At 37.4% G+C, this 15,928-nt stretch overlaps 1 protein-coding gene across 4 annotated transcripts in view; it reads left to right on the forward strand.

Moving 5' to 3' along the window:
• PPP2R3B (protein phosphatase 2 regulatory subunit B''beta) overlaps positions 1 to 15,928 on the forward strand; it is a 47,928-nt gene that overhangs the window by 12,925 nt on the left and 19,075 nt on the right. The window contains exon 1 of one of the 4 annotated variants that reach the window (XM_065677561.1): positions 3,148 to 3,316. The exons of the other annotated variants lie outside the window; for them this stretch is intronic. Coding sequence (XP_065533633.1) covers positions 3,170 to 3,316 — 147 coding nt within the window. The 5' untranslated portion in view covers positions 3,148 to 3,169. Of the gene's footprint in view, positions 1 to 3,147; positions 3,317 to 15,928 lie in introns of those variants that run through there. 4 annotated transcript variants of the gene reach the window in all.

Raw genomic sequence — 15,928 nt, forward strand, 5'->3', positions numbered from 1 at the left:
TATTTCCTCCACATTACCCAAAATATTAGTGAATTAGCTCATCTTTATCTCACTCGAGTATTTTTTGTGTTATGTTACTTTTGTGTATGTTCAGATCTCTGTTAAAATGGTAAACTCTTTAGCTACAGTCCCTTGAGTCAGACCCATTCATAGTGTTTATCTTTAGCTTTGGAAGGAAACTCTGAGCATGCATCTTTCCCTCTGTTTGTTTAGCTAATAATAAGCTGCCAGGATACTTGAACAGCTTCATGGCTGGCATCCAGCCGTTCACCCAGAAAAGGATTCTGCCTTAGCTTTCACTGGAGAGAATTAAGATTTAGAATAAATGTAACACTGTATCTGAACACTCCTAGTTCAAGCTGGGTGGAAGCAGACTTTCCCCTTCTCCTGTACATAATTTGTGACTGAAAAGGTTAAATCAGATTTTACTGGGGTTCCTGACCACATTGCTTTATAAATGCTCAATCTCCTTAAATGTGGCAATACAAAACAATTTTCTGTTCAGATGGTGAAATGGAGGTGATTAATAGCTGCCAGTGTACTTACCTCTCACACTGTAGAGCAGCTAAATGCTTAATTGCATGTATATTCTTCATAAATTGCAACCTGTGAAATTTTGACAACTATACTGTGTGCAGGTATGTAAACAACCACTAGGTCTGAAACCAGACTAGTGACAGTAGTGCTAAAACAGTATCAGGCTATATGGGACTGACTTAACATCTACCTCAGGCACTGAAGTAATATCATGACAATGAAATACAGAATATTCAAAATACTTAATATGCTGATCAAGTTATGATGGACCCTGAGCTCCATCTGAAAAAAGGAGGGAAATCTGTAGCTCTTTCCAAAATTGAGTTCAGAACACTGATTTCTTACTAACGCTTCTTCAGCAGGTTCAGGTAAACTGGAACTCCAGTCTTTCAGGTTAGCTCTCCATGTGGCAGTCAGTCATCTTTATGACATACTACAAACACCTCAAACGACCATGACTGTAGTAGTGAATGGGAGTGCAACACCTGGCGAAAAGGGGTGAAATAAAAAGCAATTTAGGTGGGAAAATACCTTTCCTTATTTTAAGCCAGGCCTGTTTTGCTTAACCTGAAATGCAGTCTGCCTTGCAATAAAACCTTCCTGACCTTCCTCCCCAAAGATCTTGGTCTGGAATGGTTATCTGTTGCCAGAGTAGGATTCTTCTACTCTTAACACCTCAGTCCTTCATCTCAAGTTCCAGGCAGGGTGCTGTTGTGTGCTGTGTGCCTAGCTCCCCACTGGCTTCCCTGTATCCTAAGGGTTATCACAGGTTAGTTGATTTGATCTTCCTAAAAGACAGTGAGTGACCGCCAGTTTTGCTTACTGCAGGTTGATAGCCAACCACAGCATGTCTGACTCTTGCCCTGTCAATTCCTTTTTTTGTTCTCCTGCTTCCAAAAGAAATAAATATCTTCATAACAAGTCACAGTAAAGAAGCAGGAGGAGGAGAGGGGAACTGGATACAAAATTAAAAACAAAAAAAAACAGGCTTCTATTTGTCATTTACTTTCTAACTGTCTCATCAAATAAACAGGATTCAATTAAGACATCTCATATTTCACTAATACTTTTTCATAGTTTCATTTTCTTCGTAGTCATATAAGGATATTAACTGGGGGGTTTAATATACAGTTAAGTGACAGAATGGGGCTATGGATGGATGAATAGGGCTAAAGTTTATAGATAGCACAGCATGGGGTAAAATAATGCTGTCGACTAAGAAATCTTGAACATAGTGGTGAAAGAGTTGTTTTTAGTGTTTCTTGGGCTATGTACATCTCTGTGTAATCAAGAAAACGGCCTCTTTAAAGCATGAGGGATGAAAACAAGACTGGACAGATCTTTCATTTCATGCTGCTAGTTAACTAGTGCATGAACAAGGTACAGATAATAAATAGGCAACATACCAATATCTTGAAAAATTTGGGGGTGTTAAGTGTTCATAGCTTGAACTGGAATAGCGAGAGTTGCTGTACTCATAGCTGTACTGGTGATACTTGAAAACAAACTTTATAAAAATAGCAGCATTTCCTAAAGACTGCTGTGGTAAAGCTATACTCATATAAAATGTGAAAACTTCATCAATTATCAATTGATATAACCTAAAACTGTAAAGGAGAAAGGATAGAAGGTCACTTTAATTTCCACGAAAGCTTATCAGATTTCTGTTTCTGTGAAGAATATCACTGTGGAATAAAACGTGGCCTCACATCCCACCCCCAATAAAATGTATTTGTGATTCAATAAACTGAAATAGAGTGGTAGCTGAGTCTAACTTTAGTGCTCCCGAAATGTGACAGGTGTGCAATCTAGTATGTGGATGTAAATGCCTATAAAACCGCTATTTAAGAAAAAAAATAAAGCATCCTGTCAACCTTTTCCACATTTTGTTACACCATTGATATTTCTACTGCCACTTTTCTGTAAAACATGATTTAAAGCAGCATTTCAGTGTGGTAACATTTGCCTCTTTTTCTGCTACTACTTTTCTGCCTTAGCATTTGAATGATTACTTTCTTGCAATACAGTAACTTAGATCTAGATGAATGTAAATATATGTATATGTTTCATTAAAGTATGTGAGCCACTCTGAAAGTCTGCAGCTTTTTCTTTCGTTGCCTTTGTTTTCCCAGTGTAAAAGGGTTCCTGTTAAATGACTGAAGCTTTTAAAAGGGATTTAATTGCTGTGTAATAAGCCTTATCCTTTGGTGAGGTGCTTCACTGAAGCTAGACAGTGAGTGTTTTGTGACAGAAGGAAAAGCTGAGGGGGATGGGAGGAGGAGGAAGCTACAAAATGACCACGGCTGGCCTCTCTGCATTCCTGTAAGGCTTGCTTTTTTAAAATTGGAAGCTGCTTTTATAGATGCTTCTCCAAACTGTTTTTTTTTCCATACTGTCCCATTTAGACTTTGGAATGCATGTACGAAAGGGCAGGCCCCCAAAGTGACTTTCCGATCTGTTTTTGTGATTCCAGCCAAGTTCCCTTTAATGTATGGAGCAGGCGAAGTTGAGCTGGCTCTCATAATATCACGGAACTTGGGCGCAGCTGCTGCTTTAAGTGGCACTGTGATAATACAACAGCTCTGCTATTTACTGGGACTCAAGTGCCCGTACTGGCACACAGAGACGTTATATGAAATCCGAAAGCATGAGGATAAAGGAGATTTCTTTGCGGCAAGATCCTGATCTAAGAAAGGAGTTGGCATTGCTAGCTCGAGGATGTGATTTTGTTTTACCTTCTAGATTCAAGAAGAGACTGAAAGCTTTTCAGCAGATCCAGGTTTGTCTTTCCGTTCTTCCGTCATTATTGTTGTCAGTTGTACCTTCACAACCATGCAAACTGCAGGAAATCCATAGAAGTTTTTTCCTAAACTAGCAGGATTTCAATAGTCTATTGCATATATGATGATTTCTTCTGTGTTTTAGAAGACTTTGCAGGTAGTTTTCTACAAACAAGAAGTGAGGAGAGTATACTGAAGCATGTAGCATAACATAAGATGTTTGCACAGAAGCATATGCAGTGGGAAGTTGCTGCATTTAATGCTGTTAGACTTTTAAAGACTGCTTTCCTTAATCTGCATAATCATAAATCTGCATGAATTTCCCCAGGGGTTTTAATTTACCTTTTACTGAAACTGGGCAAATAAAATAAACTGAAGTAGGCTGTAACTTTACTAACTCAAACATAGTATGTTAAAAAGTGCTTTCATACTTGCACAATGATCCTGAATTCTTTAAGATTGTTTATTTTAGACTTTCTATTTGGATGAGATTATTTGTTGCTACATGGCTCAGACATGTGCTTCTACTGTTTTGCAGCAATGAGTTAAATCCACCATTTTAAAGTGAGCTTATAATTGAGAATAGAAACATTTGAAATTTATTAGAAGGAAAATTATTTATACAGTAAATATTCAAAGATATTTTCTTTTGGGGGGGAAGTGTTCAACTGTTATTGGAAAAACTGAAATTTGGTATTTCCTTGAACACATTGAACTTCAAGGCTTTTGCTGCTATGTTAAAGCACTTTGTCCTTACTTCACCCACACTCCTAATTTGTATGCTAAAGGTATATATCAGTGATGATGTATGTGACTTTTTTTTACCCTTTTTAACTAAGGGAAGTTTAGTTTTTATTCAACTGCTGAACTGTCTTAGGATTTCTGGCTTTTAAAATCATCCTAAATATAGCCTGCTACTTAATTTTGAATTCAGTGTACTAATGCCCCTTTCAGGTGACCTTCAAGAGAGGACCATAGAGCCCTATAGCCCTAAATCTGTGGTAGCCTTCTGCCCTCTGCATTATTATTTCAATTTCAGCTTCAGAATGTGTATTCCTTTGTGAATAGCAGCGTGCAAGTTGTGACTGTGTTGGTTTGTACCATTCAGCATAAACTTGTGAATGAAAGGATTTTATGACTGTACTTTTTGTGCTGAACTGAAGACAGAGAAGGTAACTTGTTGACTAGAGGCAGCAGGAGAATGAAATACTATCTATCTTACTCAAAAGTAGCAATATCAGTTAACATTTAGGCACCTCAGAGCATGAGGCAAGTTTTAGTCTAGTCATGGTATGTTGTTGTAGACAAACATACTATTACCTTGTGTGGTGCCCCTTAACTTGATCTGTGTCTTTCATGGAATGATAGTTGGATCACTTGAACTTTTACAGGGTTTTTTTTAAGTTGAGCTAGAAAACATCCAATGTAGAATGTAGTATCTACAAGCAACTAAGTACTTTAGACAAGTTGTTTTCTAACCTGTAGAGTTTTTTCTGTTTTAGCATGCTGCCGTCTGTAAGTTTATAGCACAGACAAAGAACAAATAGTTTTCACTTTTAATTAGGCTTGCACTTGTTGGATAAATGGCAACTGTAGAATAATGTATGTTAAACCACTTAACGTTATTAAAGACAAAATTCCGTGGGTAAAACAGACTTTACAGGGACATAAAACTAAAATTTGATGTTTGTCTTTGCTCAATGTGGTATAAAGTATTTTATCCACAGTTCCTTTTTTAAATGGTACTTCAGCTTCACAATTTTAAGGAGACTTTTTTGAAAGTACCTAAAAAAAAAATAAAACATGAATTCTCATAACTGTTGGTACAGAAGATGGACATACTTTACCTGACGCTTCATGTCCATGTTAATTTGAGCTTGTCCGTGTAGGTTAGGTGCATTTCAAAGAATAGCTATTCATCATCTGCATAATCATTGAAGAAATCTCACATTGATATTAAAGCCTGCTTAGTAAAAAGATTGAAATACAAGCTGCTTTTGTAGAATACCTTGAAAATTTTTTCTCATTTGAATTGATAAGCTTCATTGCCATTGGAGCTTGCAACTTTGTATACCACTGTAATACTGGCTTTCAGAGAGAACAGTTTATGAACATGATGCAAAATCAGAACACTAAAATCAAGCAGAAATGGAAGGCAGTCTGGTTTCTTATACTTCTACACATAATTTTTCATATCCATGCAGTTTCTGTAACTTGTTAAACAAATGGCAGATTCCCCTTAAGGTTTAGAGCTATTAAAGCTAGCCTCTTAAAATATAAAATGAGTAATGGTGGTGAACGGGGAGAAGATGTGCATCAACATCTGTTCTGAGATGGGTTGGAGGTACTGGATCTTGCATGGGTTCTAGGAATTCTAAGGCAGTGGCTTTTTGCATAAAGCTATGTAAGTAGTCTGTATAGGCAACCCCCTGTGTTTTAGAAGGGGTGGTCATTAGAGCATAGCAAATCAGGTTTCCTAGAAATATTTAAATAGACGACCAGTAGTGAGGCATATCGCTCTGGAAAGTGGCTGAACAGGCTGTTTCTCAGTGATTGCATTTATTAACAAAAATGGCTAAATTCAGGCAGAATAGGGCTTTCTGGATAGATCAGTTTTCCAAAAGATAAAACTATACACAACGGCTGAAATGTTTGCTATTACTCTGGGGGAACTGGTTTTTAATAAACAACTCTGCGTAAAACTCAGTAGAACTTCAGTCTATGTTCTCCTGATGTTGGTTACAAGACCAAGACTTTTTCCTAGGTAACAACACCTACAGAGTACAGTGGACTGGAGATGCAGCACTTGAAGAGGCATTATGTCCATCTTGCTCATCGATTTCTTTGAAACTTTGGCATAGGAAGAAACCATCGCTATGTCAAATGTACTGGCAGCGTAAAGGTGTGAACTGAAAGGCTTATTACCTGCTGAGGGCTGATCAGAGTGTTTTAGCCAACAGCTGGTGACATCCCTACCTGCCAGAGCTGGAATATAAGCAGAATCATTACCCAGACTATGTGAGGAAAATATATGTGAAGTTGGAAACAAAATAGTAACAGAATAAAATACATCTGTGTACAGTGATATGCTTATACCCATGTAACTCGGTGTTAGCTAAACTAGGAAAATATCTATTTTTTTGCTGCTTAGGGGACACATCACCTTATAAAACAGTTGAGTTCTAACTTTAAGGAAAATATCTATTTTTTTGCTGCTTAGGGGACACATCACCTTATAAAACAGTTGAGTTCTAACTTTAAAACTAGATTTTTTTAAAGTCAAATAAATTTGTGCTGAATGTGATGATTTAAAAACAGGCAGGAAAAAAAGCAGGCATAAATCTTTAATCCTATGAATGTCAGTACCAGAACTGAATGCTGGTGTGGTTTTGATACATTTAATGCCTCATACTTTTATCTGCTGTTACTACTTGGTGATTCCTGTAGTTGTATTTATCACACTTCGGGGTGGAAATGGAGAACTGCTAGCTCCATGACCACCTGTTAATGACACTAAATGCTGTTTACACATGCTATTTATGTCAGCTGTATGAGAGCTATTTCTCCAATTTCTGCAGTGCCTCACAAGATTGGCTTTCTTTCTGAGTGAAGTAAGCTTAGGCATTAGTGCTTCTTGATCACTTTTGCACTCCTCTGTTGCCAAAATGCTGCATAAATGCTTGTGGTATGTAGAAGAGAGCAACAAGCACAAAGTCTTTAGGTGTTTGTGTGCTGGGCTGGTGTGTGGTTGTACTGTAGTGCACTGATTCTTCCAGTCATTAAGCTAACAATCCCATTTCTGAGATAATACAAATTTTAAGAAGTTTAAGTGAGGCAATTGGTTTTACAGCTATAGTCACAGAAGCAGGTTTTGTAACAGAAGCCTCTGGCAGGGCTGCTTTCCTATTAGCATCGATCTTCTAATTTAACATCATTTGGAGGCCTTTTAACACCACAGAGGGAGCACCCAATATCCATTTTTACATAAGTGTGTGCATGCCTGATGTCAGACTTTTTTTTTTTTTTTGAAGAGCAAAATCCAAGTGTTTGCTGGAGCAGGAGCAGAGAGGGGAAAAAAATATCTCATTCTGACTGTAGCTGATAGTTACACTTGATGGTAGTTTGTTGATATAATGCCAGTTTTCTGGAGCAAATGCCAACATTAAAGATAGAGTGAAAATATATAAGCTGCCAGCTGAGACTGGCTAGTTGGAAGATTTTCCATAAATGGTTCCTTGCTAATGGATTGCCAGGTCTTAAGCTCTAGCCTCTTAAAGGAGGCTCTAAGCAAACTCCACTTCTGCAATGGCGACTCCTGATTCAAACTTAAAATGTGTTGGCTGCCCTGTGGTAGCAGCTTCTTTATTACCAGCTTATGGCTGGTAATAAATTTATGACAATGGGTACTGTTTCTGTAGAAAAGCCAGTAAGGTGCAAGTTTGTTACAGCTTACTTTACTTGCATGCATGATTTAAGAGTCTAGATATCAGTTCCCTCTACAGCTATTTGATGCAGCAGTTCAGACATTGAAGAGTTTTGATTTCTTTTTCCCTTAGGATAAAAGTTTGACTAGCCTTTTCTCCATTTTTAAAGTACTTCCCATACCTTTGTTATCACTAATGCTACTAATAGTAGATGCTGTTTGACTGTTGATGGTGGCACTTTGTATGCTAGAAAGTCTGAAACAGTTTGGCACATCTTCATACAAAATATCCTTCAGTTTTTACAGGGTAAGTAGGATGTAAGATTGGTTTTGCGATTGTCGGGAGCATTGCCAGACAAGAATACTGTTAGAATACTTGCTTCAGCTGAATTCCAGACAACAGTATCTGACAGAGTACTTGCTTTTGTATGTGTTGACTCTGCAGCTCAGTAACAAGGCTGAGCTTGTTGATGTTTTTCTTGAGTGTTTTTTTCCTAAGCTCAATTGCATTGAGTGATTGAAACTTTTGTTTTAAACATGTAAGGATGAGACACTGTTGCAGGTCAAGTAGATGTCTGTTTTAGCCCTGTTTGCTACTTCTGATGTTGAATTGATGGCCTGTCCTGATGAGGGCTGTTTTCTGTAGACAAATGTTAGAATTGCCTCAGGTGTCAGTTTTTCCCCATTAAAATTATGTTTAAGCAGTCGTGACTCCTTTACGGGTAGTGAGTTCCAGTGTGGTCTGTTGGTTGTGTACAGTCAAGATGATCATGTTAATGATCAAAATGATCGAGAGGAGCTCACCAGCTTGTCTTTTGAAAACAGCTGGGGTAACAGAATAGACTGGTAAAGAATAGGAGTACTGATTTAACGTATGACTGGGGTATTTTCCAAGAAAGCTGCGACTGTACAACAAACTGAGTATATTTGTGGCTGGGATCCTTGATTTGACATAATTCATAAAATGGAGGCTGGCAACAACTTACAGTCAACAACTGGTATTTTTGCACCACTTCTCTCTTGCCCCAAAATGTAGAAGCTGCCTTTCACAGACTAGATTTTTTTCTTTTCCTGAAGACTCTTGGGATTTCCCATATTATAAAATGTGCCTTTTATCTTTTGTAAATTAGCGGAGTATGTGGAGGAGACAAAAAGTATTTTCACTAGTCAGCCATAGCAAACTGCTAGAGGATCCCACCTCTAAAGCCTTTGGTAAAAATGTAGCAACATCTGATGGACATGCATGTAACATGTCTTTTGTGCTCATAGCTTTGGAGGATAGTTGATTGCCTCTTCCTTTTGCTGTTCCATTCCCACCCCAGGGCAGTCCTGAATAAATCATTAAACTCCTCCTACTTGTATAACTGGAACTTTTTTGATGCTGAAGCTCTATGTGACTGTACAAAACCTCAAAAATATGCAGTCATGTTTGGAGGTGCTTCTACAGCAATAATGCATTTGCAATAGCATTCTCCAGTTCCCAACAGGACTATGTGATTTGGCTGTGTCAGCTCTATCAAGCTAAAAATCAACAGAATTCTACTACTTCCAAAATGAGAGTTGTAGAACTTGGTAAGAGAGCTGTTGGTGCAGCATATGTATCATATGTGGGAAGTCTGTGCTATATATGTGGTTAGGTACCACGCAGAAAAGTGATGCCAGTTTAGCTTGGAGAGTTCAGTCTTCACTAAACCAGTGAAAATCAGGTTTTGACCATTTGAAAGTTCTCCAGTGTTTGTTTGTTTATTGCATGTTACTTTTATATGTGTGCATGTAATACAACTTTGTGGTGGCTGTTTACACATGCTTTTAGTTGAATGTGGTTTTAATTTTAATACACAAGCTCATGTGTATGGAATGTATTTCATAGTTTCAGGTGGAAGCTCTTCCTGGATGCCACCACCTACTGTCTCCTCCTACAGGAGAATTAGCACACTATACCAAATTGTTTTGTGTAGATGGCACAAAGTTTATGTGCTCTGCCAAAATACTGAGCCTGAGGCTTTGGTGGCTTTCTCTTGAAGCTCATTTTGGCTGTTTCAATATGGCTTGGTTGAATTAAAGGGGAAAAGAGTTACTGATAGTTGTGCAACTATCAAAAATTTGAAGCTTTAGTAAGACTTTCAAGACTATCCAGTGATGGGCCTTACCACAGCAATTTCACTCTAACTGGGTGTGGTGTTTCTTTCTCTAGCTAACGTGCAATTAAGGGTAACTAGTTAAGCTACTTCTTACACTGCTGTCTTGAGATTTGAAATAGGGAGAAAATAGCTTCTAGTAGCAAACTACTGACAAAATAAGGGGGTTTTACCTCAAAAGCAGAGGTTAGTATACAAACAGTATTTCAGTGACAGAATAGACTTGAATTCTAGTTTGCTAATATAAGCTGAATTTTCCATCATTAAATTGTAAAATGCATGTAGGTTCTTATCTCTGCCACTTAGTAGCCTGGGATACTCTGGAAGGATTGGTATTTTGCTGTTGAAGTTGATGTTTGCTGTCAGCATGGACTGCATTGATGGTGAGGTACTGCACTAAAGGTACAAGAGAATTTGATACCGAGTGATTAAAAAGACAAAACCACACAAATCAACTAACTCTTCTGAGCTTTCTATTTGTAATTTGGTTGCCAGATGCCAAATCAGGAAGGGTTTTGCTTAACTCAGGTTGTCAGTGAATAGAAGAGGGAAGAGAGTAGTTAGATTCACGATTGGTTTTATCTTAGAGCTGGTTACAGCAAATTTGAATAGATTTTTAAGCCATGGAATTCTAGTTCTAACTCTGCTGTATTTCTCTTTCCTTCTGCAAGTCATAGTACAAGTTTAGGATCTTTCTTAGACTTTGTTTTTCTGTTGTCCATGTTACTCCTGGCTGCTCTAAACCCAACTAATCTCTTTTGATTTGCTTATGGAATTACTACTTGCTGGAACATGTTGATCCCAGAAACTCAGGGTACTTTAATTATGCCAAAATACGACAGAGCCGTGTATGTGTCCATCTTTAGAGTAAAGATGGTTCACCAGTAAGGATTATCAATTACATTGGATCATGCGACCAAATGACTGTAAGCTTTATGCAGAAATAGGCTTGAGGATGAGTTGCTAAGAATATGCATAAATGAGATGAGAATGCTAGCAGTCAATCTGTAAAATGGAGATAAGTGCACAACCTGGTGTGCAGGCAGGAGAATCCCAACCTGTTTGGTCAGAATTTGAAGGTGAACGTGGAATTGCTGTCTGGAATGCAGATTACACTGAGAGGTTGCTGAACCCTGCTTCTTTGTGCTAATTCAGGTGCCGAGTATATATAAAATCAGAAACAGTGTAGTTCAAAGTACTTTTTTTGTTGTTGTTGTTCTAATGGGTATATGCCTATAACTTTACGGAAAAGTATTCCTTTTTCCATTTCTTTCCCTTCACTGTAGTACAAATTTTAAGTGACTACAAACCAAACTGGATCAAAGAAATTGTCTGAGTTAAAGGCTAACAGCAAAAAAAAAGCTAGTCAAAAATTGCACCACGGTTAAAATTAATAGGTGTTTATCTCTTACTGTGGAAAGGAAAGAGGAGCATGTATGATAAAATTAGTCTCTAGAACACATCCAAAACCAGCTGACAGATAGTGACTGAAGGATAGCAAACTCAAGTCTGGGACAGAAGGAAGCAACTTGGGGCTAAAATGTTTGTTGCCAGAGGAAAGACTTTCACCTGTTTTTAGCATAAGTTCATAATCTGTAGGTATCTTTCTAAGCATCGTCATTCACATATGTCTTAACTTTCTGAGTAAGTTAGACAAGATCAGTTGGACAAGTCGTAGCATTATTTTAAGCGTAATGTAAGCTTATTTCAAACAGTACTACCGCAGTATTCCTCTAACTTCCTTATGGCATCATCAGAACTATGTTCCTTCTATGTGGAATCAACTGTGTGAGACTGGATGAGGACAAATAGGTGGGGGTTTTTAACTTAGCTCTTTAGGTGTTGGTGACCTGAGGCAATTCACTGTACTGCTTCACTGTCACTCATACTGAGGCATGGGTCCGTAAACCCTATACGTGGGAGTGGGGGGACATGCAGGTGTACTTGGTATAGCTTGCCTTATGTGGTACGTGAAACTTCATTATTAAGCTTTCAGATTACCTCACTGTTTTAGAGCTATTTTCAGGGCAGTAGCTACACTTTAGAGAAATCCAGCTTGGTTTAAAAACAATAACAACAAACAAATGAAAGCGTTCATTTGTCTAAGGATCATCTTTCACAGAGGAAATAATACTATTAAGCCTACCAAGTTGATACAGTCAGTTAACTCCTGAAGTAATAAATCTGTCTTTTAGTTTGACTAGAAAGAGGCTAATGAAGAACATGCAGAGAACAAGGGAAAAACATCACTTCCTTAACTTAGATAATTAGAATTCTTGAATGTCTACAACGAGGTCAAAAGAGCTGGTATTACACATTTCTCTGGGCTTGTCCTGAGGGAAGTTCTGGTAGTCAGCTTACTTTCACCTATCCTGAAGCACATTTTTGAAGGCACTTTAACATGCCAAAATATTTGAGATGTTGGAAGAGATTTTTCTAAATTAATGTATTTTGCTTCCATATGAAACTGAACCCTTTTATAGACAATAGTAGCATAAATCTTTTACCTGCTGTTTTCAAGATTTAAATTCCATGAAACTACTCATCATGTCACTTACTTATCTAGGGTTTCAGTGTGCAATCAAATAGATCATAAGTTAAAGAAGAAATATTCCTGTGACTTTATTGGTTTAGATGGATGGCTATAAAAGAGCAAAGAAATGGGAAGGCTACTAAGGTACTCTTTTTGAGCTTGCTTACCAATAACATTTTGTTACATTCGCAATTGCCATTCAACATTGGTAGGCTGTAGGGGCACCTTGTATTCTCTAAGAACTTACTGCATTTAATAAAGCAGAGACTTTTTATCTGGGAAAACAGCAGTGTAGCATAAGCTACAATTTTCAAGTTGATGTGCTAAACAGCATTTGGGTCTCTGTGTTGACTTCTATTTTCTATTGTGTTTCAGAGAACTTCATGCAGTATCTGGAGTTGTTGAATTGTTTGTAAGCCCTGTATACAAGTGATTGCAGGGATGTTAGGATTTAAAAGGCTGAATAACATACCTCTGTAGAAAATCCTCTTGGCTTATTAAGTAGGTTTTTTTCACCCAGGTAAGATCAGCATAAATTGTGATATTGAAGACCCTCTCTGTTGAAGAATAGCTTATGCATTGCACATTTGAAAAGTATTGCAACAAGTCCTTTTATAGTGAAGTTTTAACTTGCATTTGAATCCACATATTCATGCCTTTGTGGGGTTCAGAACTTTTGGTTGGTATTCTGTATATGCAGATATGGATCTAGACTTTACTAGAGTGTACAGCCCTAAAATACCTGGGAACAACTACCACATTCCTTTTTATTTCAGAAGCATATCCTGTCATTGAACAACTCCATTATCAGCTTGTTCTTTCAATTGAGAGAGAAAGAAAATGGCATCTCATTTTAAAATCCCTGCTGTCTTAATTTTTGCTTATCACGAAGTTAACTGTCAAATGCAACTGATCTCTTGGTAGATCTAAGACTATCTAGCAAGACTGAACTCTCGGAATTAAGTGTATCCATGTTCTCTGGTACAATTTTGTAATTATAATAATGGTTTTATACTGTTGGTATAAACACCTGCTGGAAAACAGTTGGAAAAGGATCTGGAGAGTTGCAAAATAAAATGGGAAGTTTGCCCTTTGAACAGCAAACTGTGTATGGTGGAACATAAACTTCCACTTCCTCCTTTGTAAAAGTTAAGGCAGGTAAGTGTTAGATAGTATGATTCCGTATGTCAGCAATGAAAACTGGTTATGTATTAAAGGTTTTCTTGGATTCTCTTATAGACAAATCTTACATAAGTTTGTTTACATTATTACAAACCAGTAATTTTCCTACATGAACTTCAGTGTCAACTTCACAATACAATTATAGAGTCTGGACTTTACATATACTTATTGCAGAGGTTAATGCACCATTCAGTCATGACACTGCAGCACACATTTCTCCTTTGTGTTATTCACAAGCTTATACAGCTGTTATCCTTAACTCCAATCATGTTACTGTTTGTGCTGTTCCTTGTCAAGTTGCAGGGAAAACCTTCACTTACCAAACCAGTTTCTTTTGTCAGTTTAGCTTACTTGTAACAGTAAAGTTTTAACTTAAAGCGGTAAGAAAATATGGATCCCTTTCTAAATGTTAAATTCATCACTGAAATAGAAGACTTTAGTAAAAACAATAATGAACTGTTGCTGCAGATTTTTTTAGTCAAAAGGTTCAGCATTAGCAGGCATATAGCGGTTCTTAATGAAGAAATTCCCTGGATAAAGTTGTAATTGACTTTAGAACAGCTTAATATCATGCAATTAGCACATTTTCATTGCCTGAAATAATAGAACTGCCTCTCTTCATCAGCATCTATATAAGTGACTGAAATGATAAAAAAGTAGTGAAGCTTTTGGAGCCCCTTTAGTATCCCACATTTCTCCATTAGAAGCAGAGCAGCCTCAGTTGTACAAGGAGTCTTTCAGTTGCCAGATGGGATAAAGGCTGAGAGAAGAATCACCGGCTCTTGAAGGGAAGATGAGGAGAGAGGGGAGATTCAATACTACATAGTGCATTAGTTGGAACTGATAGTTTTCAACAACCTGTTTCTTCCTTACAGGCATTTGTCCCTGTGTTGACTGATATTAACAGTACAACTCAGTTGTCCAAGTTGCTAGTGCCATTTAAGAAGTATTAGTGTATTCAGAACACCCGCATGGTAGGCAAAGAGTGAGAGCTGTGCTCTGAGCTGGCTGCTGGATACCATGTGGAATATTCAAAGGCATTTTGGTTTGTGCCCTAAATGGTATTCTTGCTAGATGCCTATATGTAGGCACCAAATAAATCTATCTGAAATGGTTGTGAAGTGATCACACTCTTTCTGATGCAAGTGAAGAACTTTCATGGTTTCTTCTTTCACTGACTTTCGGAAACCAGCATGTAGAAATAAACAGTATCTTACAGTGTAGGGGGGGTTATTTTAAAACCAAGTATAGAATACAAACCTCTTGCTGCAAGATAAACTTGAATAAATATACCATTTTACAAATTAAATGTTATATATTTTTACACTAAACATGCTGAATTCAAAGTAGTGCTTAAACATAACATTTTCATCTTGGAAAAATCCATTTTTTTCACATATATGTCTGTCTACAGTTCTGAATCTGTTGCTTAACTTCATAATCATGATCTGGAACATGTTTACAACAGACACAAAGATGAAACATGAATAAATAAATAACCTTCATTGTATAACTCGGAACACTCAAGGAAGTTACAGGTACTAGTATAGGTCTTACTACAAATCCTCAACTGAGATCTCTACATGCACTGAAGAACACTGAAGAACTTGGACCTAATGGAAATAATTTATTGTTCATTCTGAGGTACCTGAACTAAACTATTACTTTTTGTGGGGAAGTGGGGGGATGGGGAGAAAAAGTAGTTCTGTTGCGTCTCTCCTCTTAAGAGCTTTTCCAGTGTCAGGAGAAAGAGAGGTTAATTCAGGCTGGTTTTAGTACATGTAGCATTCCAGTGAAGGCTCCCATGTTGGAACCCTGCATATTAAAATTTGCTGGCTCTAAGCACTTAGTTCTTTCATTGACATAAGGACTTTGAATGTAGTAGGAAAGCTGCATACCTTTATGGGCACTTTGACAAAGGTGATAAGGAGTTAAGATAAGGGCTGGAGTTTGAGGAGTGTTGAGGGATTTTTCAGGGGGGTTGTTTTTTCTTCCACCACCAATTCTGGTTGGAAATGAGATGGAATTCAGGATCTTGAACACATTTAACAGAAGGATGAGCTACCATATAACATTAACCATTGTTTTACATTTGAATAATGGCCTTGGGATGAAAGACTTCATGTTTAATTGCTAATTTTAAGTTGCCACATAACTCTGTTGTTACTTTGGTTGTTATCTTTGTTTCTCTGCTTTATCAGATTTTCCTTTGGAAACTAAGTACAAGGCAAACTCCTTTACTGAAGCAGAATGCATTTAAATAAATAAACTCTCTTATTGCTGATCATAGGTTTTTTTTTTTTTCTAGTCTGGTATATCAGAAATTCTTGAGACA

This window comes from Lathamus discolor, chromosome 4 (genome assembly GCF_037157495.1).
Source record: "Lathamus discolor isolate bLatDis1 chromosome 4, bLatDis1.hap1, whole genome shotgun sequence".
NCBI classification, from domain to species: Eukaryota; Metazoa; Chordata; class Aves; order Psittaciformes; family Psittacidae; genus Lathamus; species Lathamus discolor.